Consider the following 12,135-nt stretch of genomic DNA (forward strand, 5'->3'; position numbering starts at 1 on the left):
TGTCTTATGTCTGTATGGAATCATGCATAGCTGACAGTGGTGTAGGGTGGTTATATTGGGTGGTTATATAGCTGAGTGTGTTGGTTTTGTCTCGTTTCGGTTAATTTCTTCTAACAGCTCGGCCGTTTTCTAAACATAAAGGCAAGGCCGTACTTGTTAAACATGCCTCTTGTCTCTCTTTTTATGTCTTTCCCAATGTTTAATTCGTTACGAGGCATAGTGCGACACTATCTACCTCTTCGTGTCTTAAGCGCTGATGTGCCCTGCAGTACTGTTATTTGTAACATGTAATCACGACTGACTTCACCCATTCTGCGCGCTATTGATGCGGGAGCATGCGAAATTATATTCCGCGCATCCTCACTGATACTTTCTCCTGTCCATGGTTATCGTGATTTGAAATTACAGCGTCGGGTTGCTAAGTGGACAACCTAAGACCTCGTTGGTGTGGCCTGTTTATCGCGAACTGAACGGTTGAGTGATGGTTAACTTAATGTAGGCTCTAGAGTTTTCGAGTGTTTACTTGCTCTTTGCAAATTATATACTGTACGTCATCGAAAGTCATACGTCACCGTTTCTTCGACTCAAATTGCCTATGTTCCACTGTTATTTTCATTCATCTTAGTCTTGCTGTTTTAACTTTGCTTTTAGTTTGACAAACTAAACGAACTTGTCTGAACACTACTGAGTGTATGCGTTTTCAGTAGTTGCTAATAAACTGCCGTCAGGAGTAAGGCTTCTTTCTTTGTGTGTGTGTGTGTGTGAGAGAGAGAGAGAGAGGTGTACATTTGGGTGGGTTTACACTTCCAGACATAGATAGATTACTGACTTTGGTCATGGTAAACCTGTTTTGGAAACATCAGAACTCTTGAAAAGCAATTCATTTTTTTATGTTGCTTCAGCATACACAGGCGGAAAATGTGTCTGCCAAGTTTAACATTCAAATTGCAGTCAGTCAAACTAATGTGTTACGTAAGAGTGTATAATGTCTATTATGGCAATAACTGAATAAACTGAAAAATTTGGCTAATTTAGTTCAACTCTGTGGTTGTGAAAGGTGGTAGAAACACACATACAGGTACACAAACTCACTCTTAAACCTTTTTTAAACTCGAGACACATCACACATACAGAGCTCCCCAGTGCCGTTTACAGCATGTCTTGTGAGACAATTAGCTCTTTATATGGATGTAATTAGTGCTGATTTAGATGGCACATGAAATGAGAGACGCAGCCTGTCTGGTAGTTGTCAACGCACATCAGAGTTACGACCCTGAGATTCACTCTGAGCTTGCTCTCTCCTTGCTTTGTGTGTCCGCTTCTGCCCGTGTGTTAGGGTTAGTGCCTGGAGGGGTGTGTGTTTGTGTGTGTGAGTGAGTGTGCGTGTGTGCGTACGTGCGTGTGTGCGTACGTGCGTGTGCCCGCGCGTGTGCGTGTGTGTGTGTGCGTGTGTGTGTGTGTGTGTGTGTGTGCGTGTGTGTGTGTGTGTATGTATGTGTGTGTGTATGTGTATGTGTGCGTGTGCGCGCGTGTGTGTGCGTGTGCGCATGTGCGTGCGTGCGCACGTGTGCGCGCGTATGTGTGTGTGCGCATGTGTGTGTGATGACTCTGGTGAGTTCAGGTTTATTCCCCACCTTTTCTTTTGAAGGAACCACTTTTGCTCTTTTTGCTTTATCAGTGACTACAAACAGGCAAACACACACACACACACAAGCATGCATGCGCACACACACACGCGCGCACTCACAGACAACCCTCTTTACACGGCCATACACTCCGACAGACACCACACCACACGGCACTGGAGGGCATATTGGATTAATTTTTTTTTTCTTTTTCTTTCTTTCTTTCTTTCTTTTTTTTTTTTTTTTTGTCCTTCGTCCGGCGGAAGGAGAGAAAGAAAGACTTACTGTCACTTAACACGGCGGTTAGTGGGCGAAAGGCTGGCTGAGATGATATGAATAACAATCGCAGCAGCTCTTCTAACCTTCAGCCGGCCCAAACCCCCTCACTCTGACAGAGGGGCTTTTGTGTCCACTTATCCCACCAGTACAGTGGTGGGCGCGAGGAGGGATAATCACCTTAATCTAGTTAAGGTTAAAGATTGCCATGACTGTGAGAGCTAGCCTACACACACACACACACACACACACACACACACACCTCTGCACCGCAATCCTGTTTGAGGCCCCAAAAAGAAGGTTGTCATATTGATTATTCAAATGGGCAGCGAACAGCCCTGCCATCGCCAGCCAGTTACTGCAGACGGCAGCAGGAGAGAAAAAGAAAGAGAGAGAGAGAGAGATGGATAAATGCATGGAATAGAGAGGGAGACGTGGAATAAGGGGGAAGGTTTGTATGAGAGAGAAAGAGTGGGGAAATTGTTTAAATGTGGTTCAATGGGAGATTTGTTGAACATTTTCTTTCTACACGCGAATACGTCCTGCATTATTAATAGAGGTGTAAGAAAAACCTTTAAAACCTTCGTTTTTTCCCCTGCCTTGTAGATGTAGAATATTCACCCTCTCCTTTCTTCAGTCTCTCTCTCTCTCTCGCTCTCCCTCTCTCTTTCTCTCTCTGGAGATTAGTGGGGGATCCATGACTGGTTGGTGTGAGATAAATTTGCACAGTGTCACATGCTGCAATTATTACTGATAAACGCCAAATTCGCCTCCACCCTTGTGTCTCTGTTCCACTCTCTCACAACATTTACCAAATAATAGACTTACTAAAGCATTCACTCAACGCCGCACGCAGACGCGCCCCGCGCCGGCCCTGCTCTTCCGCACAGATCCGTGCGGCCGAGGTCACGTCTCTGTTTTTACACCCAATTATGTAATTAATGTTAACACTTGCCTCAATTTTCTTTGTCCCTCTTGAGGCCTCTCTGTTGATCAGACGCGCTGCTGTTTGACATCACCTCGTACAACTTTGTTTCATTTCCCGCTTAGTGCTCCTGAATCGGTGTACCGTTCCTTTTTATTTTTATGTTTTCATTGTTTGGTTTTTTTTTTTTCTGTTATAGATCAAGAAAGGGAGTTAAAATGATACAAAGCTGTAAAGTCAGGGTTTAAGCGAATCATTTCGCACATTCGCCAAGTTTAAGGATCCGGGGTGTTTGTTTTTCCAGGAGTTGTCAAGCCTAGGTTATTGTCCTGTGTGCTATAGTGAACGTTCTGGAAGGTGTGCAGTCGGTTGCTGCGTGGTGAGATTCTGATGTGACGTGACCTGTGAGGTTTTAGAGAGGGGTTTTTGAAGCTGAGAGAAAGGGGCAGGAATGGTAATGGGCGATGTTTGCATGTGTATGCTGGAAGTATAGAGCCTTCACCTACAGGCCAGGCTCGTAGATTAGTGATTAGTGTCAGAAGAGCGAGAGAAAAGGGGGAAAAAAAAGGGAGAGGAGAAAGAGAGGAGTGCAGTGTTTGCCTGGGGGTCTCACAGAAGGAGCCCGGGGCCCGACTGGGGCCGGCGGGGAGACGGAGAGAAGAATGGCCACAGCTGTACACTGGGCACACACACTCTGTCTGCTCCAGCACTAATACCAGAGAGAGAAAAAAACAGTCTTTTCTCTTTTCTTTCTTTCTTTCTTTCATTCTTTCTCTCTACTTTCATCAGTAGTCCCCTGGTCTTTACAGAATCTCATTTTTCCTGTCTCTCTTTAACTCCCAATGCAACATTTTGCTGTGTGTGTGTTTATGTGTGTGTGTGTGTGTGTGTGTGTGTGTGAGAGAAGGAGAGACAAGAGATCATATTACTTAATAAACAAGAATTTGTGTATGTGTGTGTATGTGACACAGGTGCATGTTAAAATAAATGTGTTTTCCGGAGGTGTGTTTGTGTTCAGATGTGGGTGAATGTGTGTGTATGCGATGGGTACGTTGATGTTCAGGTGCGTGCGTGCCTCTGTGTGTGTGTGTGTGTGTGTGTGTGTGTGTATTCCTCATTCATGTTGTGACCCTGTAGCGAGGTGGCTGTATTTTCTGGCTGTGGGTGTAATGTACAATTGAAGGGCAGGTCTGAAACTGATTACCTTGTTAACTCCTGGCTTGAAACGCAGCCCGGTGCCAGGGCTCGATTTGCAAATGAATTAGAGCGCTCTTTTCTTTTTTTCCACCCCCCCCCCCCCCTCCACCTCTCCTCCTCCCTCCTTTTTTTTCTTTTTTTATTTCGTGCCAAGATCGTCTTTTTATACGATGCCATGACAGCTGCCACACTCTGCACCATTGTTAGACAGCAGTTTCACAGGGCTGTGTCGGAAGCCAAAAGATTTCCACATGCGATTTCAATACCACTCTCGCTCTGTCTCTCTCTCTCTCTGTCTCTCTCTCTCTCTCTCTCTTTCTCTCTCTCTCTCGCTCTCTCTCCTTACACCAGACCACGCTTTATTCTTTGTGTACAAGTGTTTCAATCTACGGAGTTTCCCAGTGAAATGAGAAAAAAAAAAAAAAACAATGTTTGGGAGAGATATTGTTTCACACTCAATAATGGCAAGGTTTTTTTTTTTTCCCCCCCAAATAGTCAAAGTTATAATTGGGGGAAGATGAAAAGGACTTGGGCCATTGAGGAAACCAGAGGGAAATTGATTGCTCTCTCCCTCTCTTTCTCTTTCCCTCTCTCTCTCTCTCTCTCTCTCTCTCTCTCCGTCTCTCTCTCTCCTTCTCTCTAGGTCTTTTACAGCTTTGTCCCCTCTCCAGCCCTCTGATCGCCCCCCTCCCTCCTTTTAAATAGAAGTCAATTTTCTTTAAATTGTTGCTCACAAATTAAATTTCCCTGGGCCGCAGAGACTGATGTTGTGTGAGTCTGGGTGGACTGGGCCTGCAGTGAATGCACAATCTGGGGCTTCTCTTCTCCACAGCCTCCTGAACAGATGAGTCGCTCGCTGGGATTCAGCAGAGAGACTGTGAGAATGCATAGACGTGGAGACTTACGGCAAATATCACCCAAAAACCGCAACAACTGTGCTCACCCTTTCCTCTATCGCGACGTTCCTACTGACGTCATCTGTTACCTGTCGAACGGTGTGGAATCTAAGAATTAGCGTTGCGGTACGGTTTACGTTTCCATCCGCTTGACAACTCAGTCGAGTGATTGGTTGATTGGTTGATTGGTTAATTGATTGATTGATTGATTGATTGGTTAATCGATTGATTGGTTGATTGATCGATTCATTCATTCATTTTGTTTAGAAACCTGTAACACATTTTGTTGATTAGAAATGCTTTGGTTAACACTGAGAGACACATTCCTCAGATTGACTCCTACTGTTTGAATTACACTCTGAGGAGTTTACCTGTTTTAAAAACTTTCATTCCCACGTGACTCACACTACGCATTTTGCACTTCTTATCATTAATGTATCTAAGGATATTTATCTAACTTATAAGCATTTTTTTTTATTCCATTTGTGTCTCCTTAGTTTTTTTTTTTTAATTGGCCTGTCTTTGACCAGTGTTGTTAAAGAGGATGATTGGCTGTTTCTGTGTAAATTGAACCCAGACCCAGAATAGACCCCTCTAGCCTCAGCCCCAAGCTGCCCTTCTCTGGCCTTTGTCATGTGGAGGCGCTGGTCAGGATTTGGGAGGCAAACTGTAGGGGTGGTGCTAAAACCATCAAGCTCTGAATCATATCTTTTCTCTTTTACTCTTTCCTTCCCGTCCCGTCCCGTCCCCGTCCCCCCCCCCTTTTTTTTTTTTATTGACTGCACTCGACTGTCTTAAGAAAAAAGAAAAAAAGAAAGAAAAAGAAAAGAACTGTCCGAGGTTTTTCCTCGTTTTTAATGGAGTTTTTTTTTTGTCTGTGTTCTGTTGTGGGATTATGCTAAGAGCTGGGTTCTGTTCATTGTAGAGCTGGGTTTTTCTGAGGGGGGTGGGAGTGGGGGGGGGCGGAGAACAGAGCTTTAAAAAGGGGGTGGGTCTTGATCTGATTAAAGACATACTGACTGGGTTTTGCCATTATCAACCCGCTTTTGTACTGAAACGTGACAGCAGTGGTCTCACTACTGCTCTTTTGTGTGTGTGTGTGTGTGAGTGTGAGTGTGAGTGTGAGTGTGTGTGTGTGTGTGAGAGAGACTAGCCCCCCCCCCACCCCACCCCACCTCTCTGAACAGTTTAACAGAGAAATGAAAAGAGCCAGCACTGGTATACACCCAGGAATACAATTTCAATTTCAATTCGCCTGCGCTGTTAAGTACGTGATATGGAGATGACAATCAAGACTCCTCGCCCGTTTTATTGTACGCCGCAGTCTATTCCTCCTGTGTCACTCCATCCCACTCACTTGTCGTTCTCTCCTCCTCTCTCCTCCCCCCCACCTCCTCCACCTCCCCGTTCCCTCCGTTATTGAGAAGTATACAGGCTTCGGTGTGGAGGAGGAAGAGAGGAGTTGATGAGTGGACCTCACGGATGAAGGATACGTCCCTCCGTCACGATGCTTTCTTTAATAAATATTCTCTCGCTCTTTTTTTTTTTTTTTTCCTTTTATCAGGTGTTCAACAACATATGAAGGTTCAATGACGCTCCTTCGCCCAGGCGTTGAAGTTTTGCTTGACTGATGTCTTTTTCATTCTCTGCGCAATCTCCCTTCCTCTTTTCCTTCTTCTTCTCTCTTTCTCTGTCTTCCCCTCCTCAGGGTTTTTTTTTTTTTTTTAATTTGTTTGTTTCTTTCTTTCTTTTTCAAGACTAGAGATGGGTTTTTTGACAGTGTTTTGACCGATATCATCTTTAAAGCGTTCCCTTCCACATCTGTGCATAAAGAGTGCGTGGTCCAGCGCGTGTTATTTGTTAATTCGTCGTTGTGTGTGCGTGCGTGTGTGTGTGTGTGTGCCTGCCTGCCTGTGCCAAGTGTGTGCATTCAGTCACAGCTTAGTGTGTGTACGTATAATATTACAAATGCATAAATGCATACACAGATGCTTGTGTCCTTGCGGTTCCCTCGCGTTGTGTGTGTGAGTCAGACTCACGGTATGTGTGTTAACCCACCTCTCTCATTAACACAGCCCGTCGCCTCGGCCTGGCCTTTTTCATCCAGCCGCAGCTCTCTGGTCGTGAAGGGGTTAAACCCGCCCGCGCAGGCTAGCGGGCCAGAGCCGACCAGAGCGCTAATGCATGGCTGATGAGCACTGGGCTAATGGGCCTCTCTCTTAGGTGGAAATCAAATGACTGCCTTTGCATTTTAAGTCCTCTGTCTCTTCCATTCACTGACTAAAGATATTCATCTGCGCCATGTCAAGTAGGGGGAACACGAAAGGAGAAGGGAAAAGAAAAGAAAGAGAGAGAGAGAGAGAGCACGTAGGAGACTGGGAGGCCAGGGGATACGGGAGTGGAGGAGAAACCTGGAAAAGGCCTAATGCAATTATTTGAAACTTGACCACAAATGACAATTCATCTGGTGCACCGGCTTTAATTAATTGTGTGCTACCTGGAGAGCAAGGATTGATGAAAGGGACAGAGAGAGTGAGTGAGAGAGAGAGAGAGAGAGAGAGAGAGAGAAAGAAAAAGAACGAGAACGAGAAGAGAAGAGAAACAGAATCATGGTCCTCAGAAGGAGAGGATAATGATATGGAGTTGTAGATGGTGCCAAGAACAGAAGTCTCTCTCACACACACACAACCACACACACACACACACTTAGAGCTCCTATCTGTCTGTCAGTCTGTGTCACCTCTACTTGACAGATTGGCCAGACATTTCCAATTTGCCAGTATTGACCAGTGAGCAAAAGGCTGGCATTGCAGTATGCTCTGTTAACACTCTGACCTGTTTGTCTTCTTTTACTTAATTAAGTAAGGATAAATAATTACCCTCCTTTACTGGAAACACAAGAGATGGGAAACTTTTTTTTTTTTTTTCTCTCTCGTGGCTTGCTGACTCGCAGCTCATTTCTCGACTGGATCTCTTTTTGTTTTGGTGGTTTCTACTCTCTTATTTTCTCCTCTTTTATTGTTTTCAAAACCCATTCTCTCTCTCTCCCTCTCTCTCTGTTTTAACATTTTTACTGCTTCTCAGACAGCATGCTACGCTGCGCAGGGTCAGCGTGGAGTTGTCTTACTCAGTGTCGTCAGAAAGAGAGTAAACATTTACAGTGTACTTGTGGGGGCAAAATCATTGTAGACATTTTGGCCTTTAAAGTCTGTGTGTTTTGACAGTGTAAGCATTCCTTGCATTCCTACCCTGTGAACGTGAAGTCGGGTTTCGACGGTTTCCTTATTAACAAGGATTTTTAGACTATATTTCACGTGGGGAAAAAAAAAAACAAAAACCCTTCTTCCGTATTCCCGTCAACGTGCGTATCCCGGTTTAGCTCTCGACCCAAGAAAACACGGGTCACCTCTGAGGGCATGACCTGAGGTCAGAGGTGAACAGCGTCCCGGCATATTTTGTCGGAGCGATTGCTTTAGCCACGTTAAAGACTTTCCCCTCCCTCTGACAGATTCGGTTTCCCATCCAGCGGACCGACACGCCTCATGTCTGCCGTAACACTGATCTGGGTCTATAGCACATTTCTCCCATCGCCACGAGTTAAATGCTTAAATTGTGAAGCGCCATGACTCAGAACTTAGGGTAATATGCTTTTAACAATGCCCTGGAGAAACATGAAACAGTCAGATTACATGAGAGAGAGAGAGAGACAGAGAGAGAGAGGGAGAGAGGGAGAGAGAGAGTGAGTTTGAGAGGTGATGAAGTAGAAATGATTTAATCTATGGCAAACCCTCCGCGAGGTCATTACACATGCTGAATGTGAGTATCCATTAAAACTGTATACTGTAGATTTCCTTATGATAGCTGTCATTAGGGATATTCCTCACTTTTCTCTCTCTCTCTCTCTCTCTCTCTCTCCCCCTGTCTTTTCCAGCGGCGGTCTGACTAGCCATCCTCTGTTTGCTGGTCTTGTGTTACACCAGCATTACTATCTCCGCTGCCTCAACTACAAATTGCCCGAACAGCCTCTGACATTTTTTCAATATTTTTACATTAAACCAAGTGGAGTTTGATTGATAACCTAATATTGGGCTAATGCAAAGCATCAATCATGGCAAGTATATTAATTATTTAATATTGCAGTCTAATTCAAAAATCAATGCGCCCGTGTTGAAGGCACAAGGATGGAAGGAGAGAGAGAGAGAGAGAGAGAGAGAGAGAGAGAGAGGGAGGAATAGAAAATCAGTACTTCCATAGACCTGGGGGAATAAGATGATAGTTGTACAGGAAAAAAAAAAAGGCAGGAGAAGACAGGGGCAAAAATGAAAAGATGGAGATGTACTCTCTCTGTGTGCTGGTTCAATACAAATCTGTATTCATTTGCCAATAATCTCTTCCTCCTTTTCCACTCAGTAGTAGTTTGATCAGGTTTGAAGGGCCTAATTGAATTAGGGCGGCTTTTGGCACAGAGGTGGGCCTAAAGGGAGAGATAGACGGAGAACGAGAGAGAGAGAGAGAGAGAGAGAGAGAGAGGAAGAGGAAGTGGTGGAGGAAGAAGGACAGAAAAATTGACTGGAGAGAAACAGACATGTGAAACGGAAGAAAAACAACCAATGAAGTGTGAATAAACAGAAACGGCAGAAGTTGAAGAACAGATAACAGACAGACTTAGCGTTAGTGGGAAAGACAAACGGGAAAACGTGATGGAGGGAGAGTAAACAGAGAGAGAGAAAGAGAAAGAAAGAGAGAGGCATTCTTAACCCCCCCCCCCCCAACCCCCCCGCCTTCTCTCCCTGTCCTGTCGACCGCTGTGTGAAAATGTTTCTCGCTAATTGTGCTTCATTAGGGGATTACTGCAAACTGTCACCACGGTAACTAATGTAGGCCTCTTTAATTTGCCCGTTGCCCCGTCTCCCTGTAATAAATGCCCCGGTACGTTCCGCGCGATGCAATATCATTAAAACCAGACGAAGTTTTTGCCGAAGCGTTCGCGTTCCTGCGTTGTCGGTGACTGATCAGTGAAAAAAAAACGTCTTGTGTCTTGTGTTCCTCTAACGGAAGAAAAGCAAAAGAGATCAGAAATTGCGTGTCAGTGAAGCCGCGCTCTCCTTTGAGCGCCACATTTGGAACTGTCCCCCTGGAAACACGGTGATCTGAAACTCTGGTGCATCTGGAGACAATGAATAGATGCTGATTTATTCCTGGAGCGATGGAGAGAGGGATTGATTTGCGGGGTGGATGGAAGACTCAGCTGGGACGGTGGAGTGATGGAAAAGGAAAGAGAGAAAAGAATGGAAGGACAGAGTTTCATCTGTGCTTTCATGATTACAAGAGTCGTTTTAGTTATGGTGTAGATTTTCAGCCCCGATGCCTCTGTTACACGAGGAGCTTTCGTTTGTCGATAACCTTCTCTCTGTCTCTGTCTCTCTCACTCAGTCTCTCTGTCTCTTTCTCACTCTCTCTTTCTGTCTGTCTGTCTCTGTCTGTCTCTCTCTCTCTCTCTCTCTCTCCGTCCGACTGTCTGTCTGAGAGGGGGTGGCAGGGTAACTGAGTGAGGGTGAGGGGTGTGTGTGGTTTTAGTTTTTAGTGCCTGTGCTTGATCTTTGTATTTCCTCTGTTAAAACTGTGAAATGTGCCAAAACTGCATCTATTATTTACTGCCAGTTTTCCCTTTCCACCCCTCCAAACACACACAAACACATATACACACACACACACACACACACACACATTTTAGTTTCTATTAGAAATGCACAGTTTACAATTGTATTATATGCAGTCAGTACTTTTATGGCATAGACTTATAGAATCATTCTGTTTTTGTTTATATATATGCGTGTATGTGTGTGTATGTATGTATGTATGTATGTATGTATGTATGTATATGTGTGTATATATATATAGGTGTGTGTGTGTGTATACTTATGTATGTATATATGTATGTATGTATGTGTGTGTGTGTGTGTGTGTGTATGTGTGTATATATATATATATATATATATATATATATATATATATATATATATATGTTTTGTTTAGTTTTTTAATTTGTTTGTGCATTCATGTGAGCATTAATTAACCAAAAAAAGAACAAAACCCCCCAAACACAGTAGACCATACATTCTGACGTCCCTCCATAACTCCACAAACTCTCTCTGTCTCTCTCTCTCTGTCTCTCTCTCTCTCTCTGTCATGCACACACAGTCTCTTTTTATACATATGTGTCCTGTTATTACAAGGTTGTTGTTATCTGGAATGTGTCCATGTAACTGGCATGATGGGTAAATTAATGAACGTGAGAATGAGGCATCTCCATAACCACGCACACACACGCACGCACGCACACACACACTGCTGTTCACCTACCAGGCATTTCACTGTGGCTGGCACGCCTATCAAAGCCCCCGGTATAGCATACAAAATGTAGACACGCATATCAAAGTATCCATACTGTATCTTCTTACCCTTAATGCACCTCATGCAGAAAGCATTATGATCTAACTATAGTGTTGTGTAGACCCTCTGCTCAGTTACTTTACCCAGGAATAAAAGACTCAACACGCTGTCAAAGATAGCGCACTGGAACGCATCCACAGCGTTTCCCAACACACGTCCTGCCTCTTTGAACGACAGTATCAATGAGCCAGCAAAGCCTCGTAGCACATATGATTCATGTAAACACAACACACACACACACGCACGCACACACGCACACACACGCACACACACACACTGCGTGCTCTTATTATTCCGATGGAGCAGAGACCCCTCTTTGCCCAGAGCAATTGCTTGTTCCTTTCCACCACCACTCGGCGTTTCTGTCGTGCCACTGCTTTGGCTGAGGAAAAAAAAGGCCCCTTTTGAAAAAAAAAAGAAGAAAAAGCTATCGCCCTCATGAAAAAGAGAGGGAGAGAAAATGAATAAATAGGCTTTAATAAATAGCAATTATGGGCGATCCAAGAGAGGGAGAGAGAGGGTGAGCGGGGGACGATTAGTGACTTTGCTTTATTTACAGTGGAGGAAATTTGTTCTTCTGTTGCAGGGACGTCGGAAACATCAAAGGCGGATTAGAACATCTGGTAAGTCCTCACACACACACCCCCACCCCCCCCCCCCCCCCCCCCCCTCCTTGTTTGCTGCATCTTTGATATCTGCATCCGAAATGAACGCAGCGGAATTGGCTTTGAATACCTTGAGCCGACAGATAGAGAGAGAGAGA

At 44.5% G+C, this 12,135-nt stretch overlaps 1 protein-coding gene across 2 annotated transcripts in view; it reads left to right on the forward strand.

Annotated features, from left to right (window-relative positions):
* The window catches only part of rsrc1 (arginine/serine-rich coiled-coil 1), a 102,687-nt gene that overhangs the window by 27,346 nt on the left and 63,206 nt on the right, over positions 1–12,135 (forward strand). For both annotated transcript variants that reach the window (XM_030777636.1, XM_030777637.1), the window contains exon 5: positions 11,959–11,995. In XM_030777636.1, coding sequence (XP_030633496.1) covers positions 11,959–11,995 — 37 coding nt within the window. The remainder of the gene's footprint in view (positions 1–11,958; positions 11,996–12,135) is intronic.

Source organism: Chanos chanos, chromosome 6 (genome assembly GCF_902362185.1).
Source record: "Chanos chanos chromosome 6, fChaCha1.1, whole genome shotgun sequence".
Taxonomy (NCBI): domain Eukaryota; kingdom Metazoa; phylum Chordata; class Actinopteri; order Gonorynchiformes; family Chanidae; genus Chanos; species Chanos chanos.